The 17386-nt window shown below is 36.4% G+C and overlaps 1 protein-coding gene across 1 annotated transcript in view; it reads left to right on the plus strand.

Annotated features, from left to right (window-relative positions):
* Positions 1–17386, plus strand: part of EYS (eyes shut homolog) — an 872934-nt gene that overhangs the window by 465876 nt on the left and 389672 nt on the right. Inside the window, exons 31-32 of the mRNA XM_062573097.1 lie at positions 9096–9220; positions 11494–11618. Coding sequence (XP_062429081.1) covers positions 9096–9220; positions 11494–11618 — 250 coding nt within the window. The remainder of the gene's footprint in view (positions 1–9095; positions 9221–11493; positions 11619–17386) is intronic.

A 17386-nucleotide genomic window follows, 5' to 3' on the forward strand; every position in this document is an offset into this window, starting at 1 on the left:
CCATTTTAGCCCTCACGTACAGATTTCTTTTTTTCGGAGACCAGAGTGGACGGACAGGAGGAACATGAAACTTCCCTGGATTCGTCTTGGAATTTCTGTGTAATGTGGCAGGACTGTGCCTGTGAAGTCTGCCCCCACTCAGGAGCTAGGCATTGCTTCTGGATTTTGTGTATAGACATGGTCTAAGAGGCCCCTTTCACAGAGGTCTGTGACATGCTTTGAGATTCTCTAGAGGATAAGGCTATATCTACTACATACAATTATATAATCACTATTGTGAGTTAATTTTACAGAAGTAGCCCCAAAATCTAGGATGCAATTTTCTAGCCACATTCTTGATCTCTTAAAATAATACTCTCTCAAAGTAAACAGTCTTTGGTGGGTAGCAGTGAATCTTTAGATATATTTAAATCATAGAATCATAGAATTGGTAAGGTTGGAAGGGACCTGTGGAGATCATCTAGTCCAACCTTCAAACAAGTGGCCATACGAGGATCGAACCCACAACCTTGGCATTATTAGCACCACACTCTAACAAACTGAGCTAAACCTAACCCCTTAAACAGTATAGGAATCCAATGTTTAAGGTTTGTTTCTTATCAAAAAGGGGAAGGAATGAGCCTAGGCATGGTGATAATTAGGAAGTAGCTTAACAGAGTACGTTGGTGACAGGGAAAAAAATGGACTGATAGAGATGACATAGTAGATAAAACTATAGGGGAACTATGGGATCACAGGTCTTTTTAGGGATCCATTAAGCTTAATGCCTTAATGCCTCAATGCCTCCAAAAAGACCTTTGGGAAGTAGATGTTCAAAGACAACCTCAAACTGTTGCTATTGCTTCTAGGAGAAAGGAAAGTTCACCAGTCCAGTGACATCAAAATGGCTGGTGTCTCAAGATGTTCAAATTGCAGTTGTACTAGATGCAAAATGTTCATTAATTAGAACAATATAAACTATCATTTTACCACAGATTAGAATTTCTTATTTATATGATAACTTTTACCAGTCTTTTCTGTCTGTGCAGGTGAAAGTCTCTCCTTTACTTTAAAAGATGGATAAAGTGATCATACTGATATATGATGTATTTTTCTCTGTCAGTTATTTCAAGAGTTTGTTCCTGATGAGAGCTTAGCTGGCTGAGTTATGACATCAGGATGTCTCTTCCAATTCAATTTGACTGAATTCAAACACTACCATCAAATTACCAGGTTTGATAAATGGCAGTCTGTCTACTGAACTGTAGGCCTTACTTCTGATTATACTTACTTCAAATGAGAGACTCATGCTACTGAAACTGGTAGTATGATTGTCACAAGTGAAGGTAAAAACCATGTCTGCTTGCCAATCTTGTCCTCCATGGCATAGCTGGGAACATTTCCCCCCCCCCCCCCCATCTGCAAGCCATTCATGCATACAGTACAGGTATCCATCATTTACTATGAATCAGAATGATCTGATTTTGTTTGGAATTTTAGAAAATTTCCAAGTTGTTTATTATCTCACAGTAAATCATTATGTCCAACTTAAAAAGACATTTAAAGTATCCATAATAGTAGTTTATTTGGTAACTTTCCATACTGTATTGATTATATTGGTTAACTGAATGAATAGCAGGAATAGAGACATAAAATCAGTTCCATGGGTGTAGTAGCCGCTCCTTTAGTCTGTCAAAAAGTATATGTAAAGCGAGAATATTTATTATTAATAATGATCCCAGTTCTGATTCACTGTGTAGCCAGCCTTGGGGTGTGATGCCTAAAACCCTGTGAGATAGGGCTTCTTAAATCAGGTAGATGGCATTCAACATGACCTTTGATAGGTAAAATATTAATAATATTGCAGTTTCATGTAGTACCATAAATCTATCAGCATTATAGTAGTGAATGCGTAAATTGTGTTTTAATATTACTAACATCTCTGAATGTTTCTTAGGGCCTGATTCATCTTTCCTAAATAGGTCAGTCAAGTGCATGTAGATAGCACCCTAATAACTCAGCTGTCTCTCTGTCTCAGTACAGCTTTCCTAGGCGAAAAGGTCAATGCTTTTTATACTAATGGGCAGCACCTTAGACAGCTAAACCCTCATCCTGAATGAGTCATCTTTCTTTTAGTCTGAACTGCATAGCTATGTCAGCTTCAAGCTTGCAAATTGTGTTTATACCATGTCCCTTACAGGCCAATTCTCCACCTCACTTTGTGCCTCTTCCCCGATCCTGTGTAGTGCCTCACTCACTCAATTTAAATGTCCTAGTTGCTTTTAGCAAAAGGACTTTCAGTGCATAACTATTCCCTCTACTCTTGTTGAAAGTATCACAAGCCCAGTCAATACTGCCTATGAGGCAAGAGCGAAGAGCAACTTCTGTCAACCCGTAATGAATTATAACGAAAACTATAGTGTAAATCATCTTAATAAAGCTGGAATACTGGAGCTGACAAAAGACATCTTCCAAAAATACCCTGCTATTAAGGATTTAGTCAACTGAGATTTCTTACTACTTTCCAATGGCTGAATCAGCTCAGATATCTGCAACCATTTGTCACATCAAATACCAGTGAAAGATACAAACCTTTAAATTTTCTTTCCTAAGTAGCTGTATGAGCAAAACAAGCTTTTCAGTGTTATCAAAGCAAAACATGACTATGATATATGGGACATCCTCAGTTACCTCAGCACCATGGGGGAGAGCGAGAAAGCAAAGAAAACAGTATGGAATCATCTGTGGATAGCTAATGAGCTCCTCAAATTGAACATCACTCTCGAAGTCAAACTAGAAAATTCAGCCATAATGAAATCATGGCTTCTCCAGAAAGATAGGCCAGGTAGTACCTCTGCTTTTTCACTCCCAGCATCCCCAGATGTAGGGGCACATGCAATGAAAGGGAAGCCTAATCTGGACTAGCAGTAGCTACTGGGAAGACTGAAGACTCACTTTGAGAATGGAGAAGATGGTGCCCTACAAGCAGACAGTCCCAGAGCTGTTCCTTTTTAGACTTCTAGATAAAGGGAGCGTTAAAATAGTCATGGTCCAAATGCAGTCTTATCAGAGCACCAGCTCTTCCTACCTCCAGATGAGCAGTGCCATGGCAGCCTCACCACCTGAAAGGCAAGGCCTGACCCTCCTGCTCTTTCTGTTTGTTGATAGCTTTTTTCTTTTGTCTCAAAAATATGATTTTAAAACCATTACTTTATTTTTTTTTTAAAAAATACTTTTATCTAATTTTACTTACTTTTTCTGTTTCTAGGATAACTCTTCTTTGTTCTGAAACCACTGGCTTGACTATGCTTGGATCTTTGTCCATCCTAACTGTTTGCAAGCCAGGCCCTATTGTTTATTAATATTCTTGCTTTTTCTTGAATTTCCCATTTAATCTCTCTCAGCACTTGCTTGCGATAAAATCAATGTCAGCAAACAAAACCATCCCACTCATTATCTTTTCTCTGCTCATATCATCCAGTAGCCCAAAGGGCAAATATAAAGGGGAAACACCATTATACTAATTGATGAAATTTTCTTCTGATTTAGGAATCTCAGCTTAGAAGTGCCTGCATGTTCTACTTGCACTTGAGAATCAGTTTGACTTACAAGTTTCCTAGATGGCTGGAGCTGAATTTAGATATAAAATAGATCTTGGTGGATGGATAGCAAAACTGGCCACAGATTCTAATCTATGTATGTGTTTAAGAAACAGCTTAAACACATAGAGTCATTTATGCCTGTGGAAATTTCCTCTTTCCTCTGTTTTCTGCTACAACCGCTGTTTCATGTACATGCTAAAAACAATATTTCAGTGCTTGTCATAACCAGGACAAACACTCAAGCAAAATAGTGCTTGTTATAAGCAGGGCAAACACCTATTAGTTTCCTACATGACCTTCAGCATCATCTTAAAAAACTGCTGCATTCATTGTTGAAGATAAAGCTTCACTTCCAACTGATATCAATACGAAGCAAGGAAAGATTGCAAAACTGAAAGTTCATAAGTATCATTTCATCACAATTTTCAGTTAATGTCAGATTTATGTTAAAAGCTCTGAAGAACTGTTTTTTCTCTGAAAAAAGAAAAAGAACTGTTGTCTTCTATACCATGCTAATCCCCAGTTAAGCATTTTGCTGAAATGCTTATTGCTGTTTCCATTCTTTACTGTGGTTTAAAAATACTGAAGTTACATTTTTCTGTTTCAAATCCATCTAATTCAATAGAAACTTCTGAATCTTTTGTTCACTGGTTGCATCGACATATACCCAAATTAAGATGACAACTCCAAGTAATGACTGTTATAAAGGTATAACTGATAAGAGACCATATTTGCACCATACTAGCTCAACATTTTATATGAGAGAAAAAGAAAGCTAGAAAGGATGACAGAAGAGAGAAAGATCTTTGTGATCATTACTATGAACTGATCATAATTAAATTCTGAATGCTTTATTTTTGCAGAAAATGAGAAGTGTTTTTCTGCTGCTTTTTGGTACTTAACTTGTGATCTTATATTTATAACTTTGTAAGTTTAAAAGCTTGGCTTTCAGACTGTATTAGGTTCCTTTATTAGGTAAGATCAGAGTGACTTCCTGCTAAATGTAGATATGTATTTACTTGGAAAGGTGCAAATTGTTTTTATCATTTTTTTAATTAAAAGTTAACCAGTGTATAAGATTTGCCATGGTCAGCCTTGATGGAAAAGTTATCTAAAAGGCGCTTCTTAGGTTGTTTGATAAAAGCTCATCTCCACAAGCAGAGAGGAGCGCAGAGGCACAGTGGCAGGTGGGAACCCAAATTACCTTCTCAGAAAAGGGACCCCCTGTCCAGCTCCTCCCAGAACTGCCCCAGGAGAGCATTGCCTCATAGTCCAACTGTGAATTGAGTCCAAGGCGAGTCAGTTGGGGTAGCTCTCCCAAGCACCTTCTGCGTGAAGGAGGTCACTGTCTTGGGGTATGAGCATACTGTATGATTCCCTTTGACTATATTGTAAAAATTTCCTTTGATTATTTTCCTGGATAAGGGATCCTCTGTATGCATGTGTTTGGGTGAAGATCCGAGCACTAGCAACTGGAGGGGCACAGCAGGTCATAGGGGCTGTGAGTCTGTGGTGCCCCAACTGGAGGGAGTGAGCATCTGTGTGCCAGCAACTGGAGCGAACCACGGCGAGGGGCCCGTGTGTCTGCTGGAGCGAGTGAGGGTTCAAAGGCTAGTGAACATCCAGCTGGCCCAGCTGGTAGGTAGGTGAAGTGACCTGGGAGCCAGGTGTGTGTGGGGAGTCTCTGTGGGCAAGACCACAGGGGCAGTTAGTTACTGGAGGGACCAGGGGAATAAGGGTCAACTGCCTGGGAGACCATGGGGTCTGAGGATTGCTTGGGAGACCCTTTGGTGTGTGTGTATGTGAGAGAGTGGGTCTGTACCACCAACTGGAGTGGGGCTCTGGGCCTCAGGGGCTCCTGTGTCCAGGTGGCAGCAGATGGGGAAAACAGGGATTGAGGAGCCAGCTCCAGGGTGGACTGAGTGTCTAAGCCCAGCTGCTGGAGGGATCCACATTGTGCATGTGTGTATGTATGTCCCACAAGCAGACCTTCTGACCCTCCTGATCAGCCAGAGAGGGAACGGGATGAGGTGCTGTTTGTGTTTGTATGAGTGCTGTGTGTCTTTCTGTACTAATCTGTGTGGGTGGCCATGTATATATGTGTGTATATTATGTATGCACATATATACATACACACACACACACACACACTGTACATGTGTGTTGCTGCGGATGCCTACTAAGAATACTTTCTCATCCTTGACTACTGGTTGGATGTGGGGCATGGAGCTGTGGGAGCCTCGCCCCATTGAGTAATTGGTTTGGCCTCCTTTCCTAACAACACTAATTTTCATCTACAGACTGGACATATCTCAAGCTGCATGTATAAACATTTTCCAGAAGAATTCGGTATAGGTTAAATGCCATTTGTAGCACAAGAACTTGCTAATGGTAAGGTATTTTTAAATTCTGTGGCTTCTCTTCTGCCTAATCCTCAAAAAGAAATGACAGAATGGAAAAAAGAAGGAACGTGGGGAGGCAGAATAAAAACACAGAGATATAAAAAAGGAGGAGTAAGAATGAAGGAAAGTGAGGGAGAACAAAAATTTTAAGAAATGATTCATGTTCTGGTCATATCTTTACAAGTGTTGACTTCATTAGCACTGTTAATAAAACATAATTTACTGGAATTTCAAAATGTGATTTAGGAAAGCTGCTGACATTAGTATGTTGTTTTATGACTTGCAAACGCTCACCAGTAGCATTCTTACTGCTAGCTGTTCCGTAATCAGTCATAATCATTTAGTTAAGAGAGTTCCTGTCTCTGTGCTCATGAAGCATCATATATGTCTAATTATGCTATCTGAACACAAGTAAACTGAACGCTGTGGTATTATAGCATTAACAAGAAAATAAAACACCTCATTGCCTAAAAATATTTTCAATGTTCTTACATATTCTTTATATTGAATGATTATCTGATTTAGGAAAAATGCACAATTTGTACATTGTGCAAATTGATGTATATGGGGTTTGATTTGCTGGAAAATTAAATGTTTTCATGGGTTTATGTTTTCCACTTAAATTTGAATATATAGTGATAGATTTTTTTTATATCCTTCTCCTATTGTTGGTGCCACTATTACTCTATATTGTATTACACATTTAGTAAATATTTGTAATGTTTTCAGGACAACATAAATGACTATAGCAAAAATATATACATGTATTTACACCTACTTCCATGTCTGAAATTAGATTTATAGGTATATAATTTGCCACTCTTACGTCTCAGGCTTTGTCATTTTTGCTAAGCAGAAAACCTCATCCAAGGTCCAGGTGATCCTGTAATATGTAGTTGATTTAGTTCTTATCCATTGCAGTTACATTAATCTGCTCCACTAGTCATTCTTGTCCTAAATAGTTATAACTACAGTAACTCTGTAAACTGCTCTTGCCTTTATTGGTTTCTATTCTTCAGCAAGTATGCACACAGCATATCAAAATATCTGCCTAAAGGCGACTTCTTAGAAAGATCTCTAAGCTCTTCTTTCGAAACTTGAGTTTTATGGTCAAGGAAAGCAAGCCCAATTCCCTTAGATACACATAGGTGTAGTTATTCTATCCAGAACTTTTACATAATAAATGTGTATTTCCTGCAGTTTATGTTGTAGTCACTTTTCTTCTTTAAAGTAAAGTGCCTATAGACACACCAAAGTATAAAAGGAAAGTTAAATATGTTTTAAGCTATCCTCTTAGTCCTTTTTGGGAGCCCCTTTTTTCCTGCTAGTTACCAGCAAAGTGTTCTTTCCAACATCTTATAGGCAGTTATCCTTCTGATCCTCATTCTCATATCTGGGAGAAGTTGCTTTATATGGATATGTGTGTGTGTGTATGTACACGTATACATATACACACACACATATATATATATATATACACATATACAAGCTGTGTAGTCAGTGGACAGACAGAGGAATCTGCAGAAAGTGATTTATGTTTTCAGTGAGCAGCACCATCCTCTGCATCCCTTATTCAACTGAGCATAGGAGAATCCTAGGGTTATTAGAGTAAATATGTGAAGTTACATGGGAAGAGTCTGGGCCCTAGGCTTTATTTAGCATTTGCCAATAGGATGAAAGTCTAAACTGTGTTTTCTGGTAGATTGTGCTTAATGTTTTGTGGCCAAAGACCGGTACAGGTGATCTTATGCATCCCCCATGATTCTTCATCTGTGGCTTCACTCTCACACATTACTATTAGATATTTGCAAAATAGTAGTGTTATCTTCTATAGTTGATGCAGATTTTGGCAAATCTGTTCTGCTGTTGTTGTCTTAGTTGATTCCAAATTTTGATTTCCCAAAGTGTAATCAGTCTAAAGTGAAACAAATATGTTCCAATAGTCAATGTATAAATAAAACAAAACATAGCTACCTATACATACTGTAATTATTCTTCAAGAAGTGTTACATATACAGAGTATATTGTCCCTCCTCCTTCTTTTTTACATTAGGATCTGAAAAGCTAAGATAAACATGGCACATATTTCATTCTAACTATATGTTTTGTACTCACACAGTGTGGTCCCTTGAGGAGTAGGCAACATGACTATTTTGTTTATTCAAAGATAATTTTGTAATGTGTTTGTCTTCTAACAGTCCATTTCCTCTAAGTGAGACATAAAGTTTTATGTGCCCTTTGTTAGAAACAAGATGTGCAAGATGTGTGCTACCCAATTGCTAACTGGAGCTTTTGAATATACCACCTAAAGTGAAATATATCTGCCTATAGCACATCTCAAAAGAGTAATAGTCATTATACTATTTTGGAGCCTTGCTGTGCTGTGTTTTGGAGTAATAAGTAAAGCTGTACATATGTGTAGAAGGATGTATTAACATGGTCATTCTCAGCAATTAGATTAATGAGATTTCTAGGTTTCATCAGATGTCTTGCAAATCTGCTTTGGTCAGTTTTTTTAGTTGTTAGTTGTTTAGTTGCTTTATGTTGAAATCATAAGGAACAATTTGGTATTAATGGTCACAAAGGTTTTACAAACAAAAAGGTACACACAATGTTTTCAAAATGCTTAATATTTGGTAACTAGAATGGTAACCAAAATATCATTCCTGGAGGGATTTTTATGCTATAGTTATATTTAGTTGTGCAAAATTTTCAGTAGCTTTTCAAATATAGACTGCAATTATTTAGCCAAATAAACTACTTTAGTAGAAATTCTCCTAAGAGTACATTAAGAAATGTTTATATTTACTCACCTTTTAGAATCAGTGAATTGCAACTGAGACTGTTAGGTGTGATTATGAGCCAGATTTTATAGCTTAGATGTGAAATTTGTGGACATGTTTTGCTATCATAAATCTTCCAGAAGATCACGGTGGATTATAATGTGAAACTTGGAAAAAAAATATCAGTAAAATGCTCCTTAAAAGAAGAAGAGATATATGAATTTGTGTCTTGTTAATGTACATACATCATACGAATGTTTTTTGCAGAAAGTATAGTTTACAGGATGCGATATACATCATATAACACTTTGGGATGTTGTTTGCTTCAGGTGCCTTGCTGGATTTTCTGGACAGTTTTGTGAAATAGAAGTTAATGAGTGTAATTCATCACCTTGTCTGCATGGTTCGACCTGTGAAGATCATATCGATGGATACACTTGTAAATGTCAGCAAGGTAACTGATGTCTGGCAGAATAATTTTAAACAATGATTGTTTTGACTTACTGGTGTTACTAGTGAAAAAGCTGGTAAATTATAGCAGGCTCTTTATTTGTGTATAAACCATAAAATACAAAAAGGTTAACTTATCCCTTTGACTAGATATGTAAGAAGGCAAAACAGCAAACAGCTGTTTCTCTGTAGGTTTCCAGATGAGGCAATACTTTGATATCCAAAGAGAATTAGCTAGTCTAATAAGCATGTTAGAAAGACTTAAAAGAGCTCATTAAGAGAGAGTGAAAAATATCCAGAATATTTATCTTTACTAATGTGGAGTACTTTACTAATCTTTACATTATCAGCTGAATAGGCACTGTATAAGGAATGGATAATTTAACTGTCTACAGAATATGATTGACTAAATACAATTTATTGAACATTTTAACTAAAAATTTGTGTTCTCAAGGTGAGACGAAAAGAAGTCATCTGAAAACTTATAAATAGAGTGCAAACGAGTAGTTTCTAAAAAACTAGGAGGTATTTTCTTCACATAGACAAGTTTAATAGCTTTTACAACTTAGGAAAGTATAGGGCTTTTAGCATTACTCCAAATGCAAAGGTCACAGTCAGCCTTTATTGACATGTAATCACCAATTTAATCTCTTCAGGACTGCTCACGGTCTCCTATCGTGGCTATTAACAAAGTACTTTGTGTCAGCATCAGGGGGTATGCATAAGTCCGTTGTAGCATACTGCTCCAATGTAGCATACTGCTCTTAGTTTAAGAGTGAGCCTAATATCTACCTCCTGAACCTTACAATTTTCTGTTTAAGATTATTGCTTCGTATTGTACTGACTTACAGTATTGAATACGTTCTTGGGTATTACTGACCCAAGATTTCTAAGTGATTATTTTTAGAGATTATTTAGAGATAGTCTGGAAGATAAACTGCTGTTTCTATGCAACTGTATGTGGAAATGCTTCGTATAAGCAGAACAAGCTTCCTCTGGGGCCTTAGAACTCAGACCTGCTGCTAACATGATTTAAACACCTTCCAACCCAAGCATAAGCTGCACTTCTTTTAATAAAAGCATTTAATAATGAGGGGAAAAGATCTCTACATGGTTTCCTTGCTAGGTAAAACTGCCTATATATCCTGTTTAATTAATGTGGTATTTCCATTGAAGAGATTAGAAGGTTATAGCTTGGAAAAGGAGGCAAATTTGAGAGGCAGGGGAACCTCTGAAAGGAATAGCTTTTGGAAAAGTTGCACAACTGAAGAATGGGATAGAGATAAAAAAATATATATCTTCCAGAGATAGAAAGAAGAAATGCTTGGAATAAATCTACTTTTGTTGCAGGCTACCACTCACGTACAGTATGTCCAAGATTCCTCTAATAACCTATACCTATATGTATAGAAATGGGACTGTTTTTTTTTTTTTTTTTTTTTTTAACCAGAAAATTTTGTTGCAGAAATAACAAAGCTGTAATTGATGTTGGGAGTACCATGGCTTTCTTCAATAACTAGCTAAATTTACAAAGTTCTGGTTTTGGATTTGCATTTGCAATCAAATAGGCTGCTTCCAGTTTGGCTCAGCCTCTGAGAAACAAGTTTTCAAGACAGGCTCAAATTCCATGATCAGTTTTGGCCTCTAACTTGTGGATTTACTTAGTTCTAAAGGAGATGTTGTAAGAAATGCATATTACCAAAAATGCTAGCAATCTTAACTTTGAAGTGCAAGATGAAGGTTATATTCCAGCCTTCACTTACTGTGAAATTGTCCTCCTGAGTAATCAAGTACAATAATCTGTCTCAGAATTTCTCTTTCAACTCTTTTACTCTAGTTTATTTTTGGTTTCTCTGATTATTTCACAACTCTTTTACTCTAGTTTATTTTTGGTTTCTCTGATTATTTCACCTATCTAAATCTCCAGTTTTTCTTCCCTAGTGTGGCAATAATGCATGAATTTGACAAACAGCATAAGAAGGTCGAAATGAAGATAAACAATTACGTATTCTTTCATTTTACATTTTGGGAAAAAATGGTTGCCCTGTGCAGGTAGGGAATGAACTAAGAGCTTTCACGGAGCATTTTACACATTTCAATTCTTAGGCACATGAGAGAGAGAACAACACAGATAATTCTGTAGGTGAAGGGCAAGCTGTAAAGTCAGATAATTCAGTAATGCAAGAGTACCTTCAGGTTTTACTCTTGTTTGCTTAAAGATATTATGAAATTATTTTTTCTAGATTCTAATGGATTTTTTTCGTTTCTTCCTGACAGGGTGGGAAGGCCTCCATTGCGAGCTGGATGTTGATGAGTGCATATCCAGTCCCTGCATACATGGCATCTGTGTTCAGAGGGAACCCAGCTTTGGTTATACGTGTTTTTGCAAGCCAGGATTTGTGGTAAGATGTTGATATTCTTTTTCTCTTTCATGCAACCTGACTAATCACTGTTGCACAGAAAATACTGTATGTAATTCCTTTTTATCTTCATTCAGATAAAACTTGGCCTTTCTGACAAATACAGTATTTTAGTAATTCTTTTTTTTTTTTTTTTAAACTAATAGGAGCTCTAATATCCCAGAGAAGTATTTACCTATAAACAGTGTGTTTATATATAATGTCCTTTGCAGTCATCAAAGTCCATTCATGGTTTTACACAGGTACTGATCTATGTCTCATTTCAAACTGTCACACAGACAGCTATTTTGACAACAAATTCTCTGAAACTAAATCAAACACAGTTCCTTTGAATGCCTGACCCTGTGAACTTTTGTCCTATGCTATATTCTCTCTGTTTTACATACCAAAACAATGCTTTGAGGGAGCTAAATGCCAGTGGCCAAATACCAATGCTGTATTTAATTAAGATTGAAATTTCCATACAGCACTACCTGCTCATACAAGTTCTTTCTGCTGCTGAAGACATGAGGTAAAGCTTGTGCTTTACACTTTAAGAAGTATACCAACTTACTAGTGTCATTTAATAGTTTTGGATTAGTAACAAGGAGAATAAGCAATATATGTTCCCTATTTTTTTTGCTCTTCCTACTTTAGTAATTTGTATCTCCAAGCTTGAAATTACGTTATTTTAATGTCTTATCTTCATAAATGGTGACAGTTATGCCTATTTTAATATTGATAAGCCATTTATTTGGCGGATTTAAGTCTATAAAATAAAAGGAAAGATTATTGTGAATTAGATTCAGATTTGCCGTCATAGATTTTCCTGGGCAACCAAGTCAAGAAAGGAAGAAGTAGTTTTCAGCCAGTTTCAGGGCCTCTTCCCATAGCAGAAGATTGTCATTATAGTCAATGAGGAAAAAGCTAACCATACAATAAAACAGAAAAAAAAAATATATTCTAAAAGTGAAAAAACCTCTCCTTCTTTGATTCTTTTCAGGCACTAGATTAATCTCTGTCTCATGACAGTTCTATCAAGGGGATCCCCAGCAGAGCTGGAGATCCTAGTGAGGGTCGAGGAGCACCAAAAGTGGGCTGCTCTGCAAGGCAAGGAGTCAAAGATAACCGCAAGGTATAACCACAGGCGCTGACCTTAGAGACCAGGTGCTCGGTACCACAGTGCTGAACAAGGAGAGCAGAACAGGTCCAGTGACAGTAACCAGGCTCAGCCAAAGCTCTGGTGGCTGCCAGGCAGGTCCATGGTCACAAGGAATGTCTGTGGTTAAGCCAGGAAGTCAAGTCAGCAAGGCAAGGTCAGGACCAACAAAGTACGAGGCTGGTTATAACAGGCCTACAATAAAACTCAGAAAAGGACTACGGGCAAGGCAGAAAAGGACTGTGCTTAAATGCAGCTTCTGAGCTAAGGCATGGAGGCCCCAGGTGAGATTTCTCCTGTGGCTTTCTCACAAATTAGCTCTTATCCCAGCAGGCTGATCCCAGGTTACAAAGCTGCACTGTATCAGAGCTGACCTTGAGCAGAGGCTTCCAAACCTGTGGCTGTCAGGGACGAGGTTGCAGAGGTGAACAGCAGAGAAGAACAGTTACAGGCTGATCAGGGCCCTGACAATATTATGTTCAAGTCTAAAATACAGAAGCCTGTCCTGTTAATGTCTTATCACAGGACCTTTCTTTTCAACTCCTTTTCCGTACATGGACCCTTCAGTCCTTGGACTGAACTTGTGTTTTTATTCAAACTTGGTACAAAGTGCTCCATAGTTAGTAGTGAATGGGGAAAGGGCTGCCTTCTTTTGCCTGTGTGGTACAAACTGGAAAATAGATAATGGTAGCCTTTATAAGAAATTGAAATTCCCAGGAAGCCTACATTCCAGAATGAAGTTATGTTTTTCATGAGTCTGCATCCATGTTTGGCACAATCTGAAATCCAGAGAAGGGCTCAGTAGGACCTCATTTAACCTCAGTATAACCAAAAATCTTTCCTAGAGTCAGAGCATTCATCATATCTGAACCAAATGGTGGGAAGGCATCGCTTTTTTTTTGATTAGTTGTTTTTTGTTTGTTTGTTTGTTTGTTTGTTTTTTGGCTAAGATGCACTCCTGGTGTTAATCTAAAATCTAAATGAGAAGCAGAATACCCCTGCATTCTAGATATAGAGACTACCAGTTCCACTTGTCTTAGCTTTTCCAGTGTCCCTTCCCTATTTGGTTACAATAGACAGTCACTGTTCTGGGGTAAACGGGTCTTTTATTTATGTAAAATACAGAGATCCATATGTGAAGGATTCTGTAGAATGCATCTCAGCAGTGTTTTTCTAAATAAAATAAATTTGCTCAGATTTCTCAGAGGAATAATAGAGGGAAGATAAAGACCAGCCTGAACTTGGCAACGGATTCATATTTCACTACAGATTAGTTCTCTGCATAATGGTGTACAATATTAATATAGCAGACTTCTATAGCTGTTATCTTCTGAAAAGAAAGCAGATGGTAAATGAGGAAAAGTATTAAATACCCCTTGGAATAGAATATTTGTTTATATACCCTTTTCCAAATTCTATTCTTTAATAAAGTAGCCAGTAGAAAAAATAAACAATGTTTATCTTAATAAGATACTTCCAAGAAGATGCTGGATGACCAGATCATCTTGGGTAAAGAATTATTTGGCAATGAATTTATAAAATCTGTATTTTATCATAAATTCTTGGTATGCTGAAAAGAGATTTTGTTAATGCAAATAGTCTAACTGAATCTTTTGACAGACTATCCTAAGAAAGAAGAGAGTAGCTCATAGCAATGCAAGCAAATTATTTGTAGGGTGCTTTTTATAGCTTATAATGGATGCGGTTGATACCTCTCTAGCAATTGCTATCTTTGTGTCTTTAAACTGAAGGCAGGCATCCAAAAAGGGGCTAGGCAGCGATGAAGGATGTATCAGCTGAGGAGCATAGTCCTTTTATATGGGAAATAGTCAGACATTCAAGTTAAAGAATTCTCATTTTGTTCATTAAGTTTTTATATTTCTGCTGCAAGAACAACAGTAATGGAGAAGTTGAATTAGGATATTTATTTGCTATTTCTCACAAAACATGTTCTCAGCACTAAATAAAAATTAAATGAGCAAGTTTAAAATCTAGAGAATAATTTATTTTTTACACAGCACAATTTTCATTGATTCAAGTCAATGTTGCATGATACTGTACAAAACAAAAGTATGAATAAGTCCAAAAAGAGAACAGAAAACTTTCTGCAGGATAGTCCATCAGTATTTAAATAAATTTCCTGAACGCTACCCTGGCTTAGGGAGTCTTTGAATCACTCATTGCCAGAAAGGGATATTTGGGGAATTATCAAATGCAATCTCTGCTCATTTTATTTCCCCTGTATTTTATTAGTCTGCTGATGATGGAGGTGAATAGTTTTAGTCTGATACATGGGAGCAACTTTTATATTAGCATGGAGCTTGCGAGTTAAGTGTACAAAATCCTTAAAGAAGAAAGTTGCAAAATTCTTTGGTAGCTGGAATTTAAAATGTATTATCTCTGCTTTTATTTCACTATCCGCTGTCTGCTTTCCATCTTCAGTCACTCAGATTCTTCTATATATTTTGGGAAATCCACATTAGAGAAAGAAAACTGGAATAACAGAAAAATATGTAAAACTTGTATCTTCAGTATGAAAAATAGGGATAGGTAGGGCCTAAAAGCTGTGGATGTGGATTTGGTGGGCCCCTTGTGGTTCTGGTTCCTAACTACCTGGTAACTGTGCGGTGAAAACAGTGGAATTCCCACAGGATTAAATATTCACGAAACTCCAGCTGCAGTACTGGTAAGTAAATCTTCTGTAGTTTATGTATGTAGTGCTATCTAAAGTATGAATCAAAGTATGGATCATGGATTTTCTCTGTCACATTGAAAATTAAAGCATAGCCAGTGGTATACAGAATAAATGTTTACTTTTAAAATGGAAATATCTGTAGAAACATATCTACTTTCAAATATAAATCTTCAGCATCTTCCTGCATGGAAACTGTTAAAGCATTTATCTAAAGTATTTACAGTCACTTTGAAGACTACCAAATTTATCCATGGCTATTTAATGTACCCTTCATGCACAACGGAGATTATCCACATCTGCTTTGTTTCTATGAGTCATAAAATCAGAATCATATACCCTTCTCTTCACCATTACATGTAGCTGTAATAAAATCCACTAATTTACTAGTCCCAAGCGTGGTCAGAATGAAACACTAGTTTTATGACATTAAGAAAGATTATTAGACAGAAATCTTATTCATGTAATGAGCAGATCATTTATGCTATGTGTAAAATTAGAAGAGAACAAGAAAAGAACATGCTTTTATCACTGGAAGTCTGAGTTATAAATTGGACTGCTGTTATCTCATGCTTTAGAAAACCAATACAGTGATTTTATCAGATTCCGTGAATTCACCAATTAGGTATTTTGCTTGCCAAAACAAATCACAAATCTGAGTGAAACAAATATGGATTTATCTAAATCATCCCGGATATCTTTTTTCCATCTAAAACACTGAATGATTTAAACTATTCTTGTTTCTTTAGGTGTAAAAAATATATTGGCTTTTGCCAAAATTCACTTACTATAGCTCTTAAGAGGGTTTCAGAGTTTCAGATTTTAGAGTGCCTTTTTTTTCTTTTTTTTAATAAGAATATTCTGATGGGTGATTCAGTAAACAGATGAAATGTGTACTGTTCACTCCAGCACCGATTAATATAACTTCAGACTTCTTCCACAGAAGGAAGGACAAAATAGAAAAATTTCATGAATAGGCTTTTAAATACAAATAGTTTTTTTTTCTTTTTAACAAAAGGAAATTGAAGAAACTCTAAAAAGAAATAAGGTTAGATTACATTCTGTATGCTCTGTGATGCTCAGAACAATTGGATAAGGTTATTGGCAGTACAGGTTACTTCCACTGATGATAGAAAATATAACAAAGAAGAAATGTATCTGCAACAGAAGAAAATTTCAAAATTACTATAATATGGTAGATATTTAGAATCTCTATAGTGTTTTCTGTCAGCAATTACATTTAATATTTGTCTTATATTAGGAATAAATTTTTGTGTTCAAAACTTTTAGAAAGATAAAAGTAGTAGCCCTGTTTTTTTTTTTTTTTTTTTTTTTTTTTTTTTTTGGGGGGGGGTGGGGGTGTTGTTTTTTTGAGAATATCACAAGACTTTGCAAAACTTTAATGAAGGTACAGGTAGATAAGACCTTCTGCTTTCTCAGTTTCCTATCATGATGGTAAATAAAACCGGCATTTTTACCTTCCACAGTGACACCACTAAGAATGTCTTTGTCTTTGACAAGTTAATTTTGTTAATTTTACTATTGTGTGATCTGTAGGATATATGGATTCACATCATGTTTTAGTTTAACTGAAATTTATAATTATAACATCTAATGTAAATGTAATGTATTATGTTATGTAATATGTTATAATTATCTAAATCATATATATATTAACCAATTTTTCCTAAAAAAAATGCTTGTGAAATCATTCTTATTGAATTTCAGTTTCTACTTCTGCTTCTCTTTCTCTCTTGCAATGCCTACTGCTCCTAATGTTATAAACAAATTTGACAGCGTTGTCAGAGATTTCAGAAATACAAAAGTTGCTTCAAGTCCCATGAAAATAGCTAGTCAGATAGAGATTTCTTACATGTACCCCATTTCCAGGAGAAGCTTTATTTGGAACTCATGTCTCTT

The sequence above is a fragment of the Rhea pennata genome, chromosome 3 (assembly GCF_028389875.1).
Source record: "Rhea pennata isolate bPtePen1 chromosome 3, bPtePen1.pri, whole genome shotgun sequence".
Taxonomy (NCBI): Eukaryota; Metazoa; Chordata; class Aves; order Rheiformes; family Rheidae; genus Rhea; species Rhea pennata.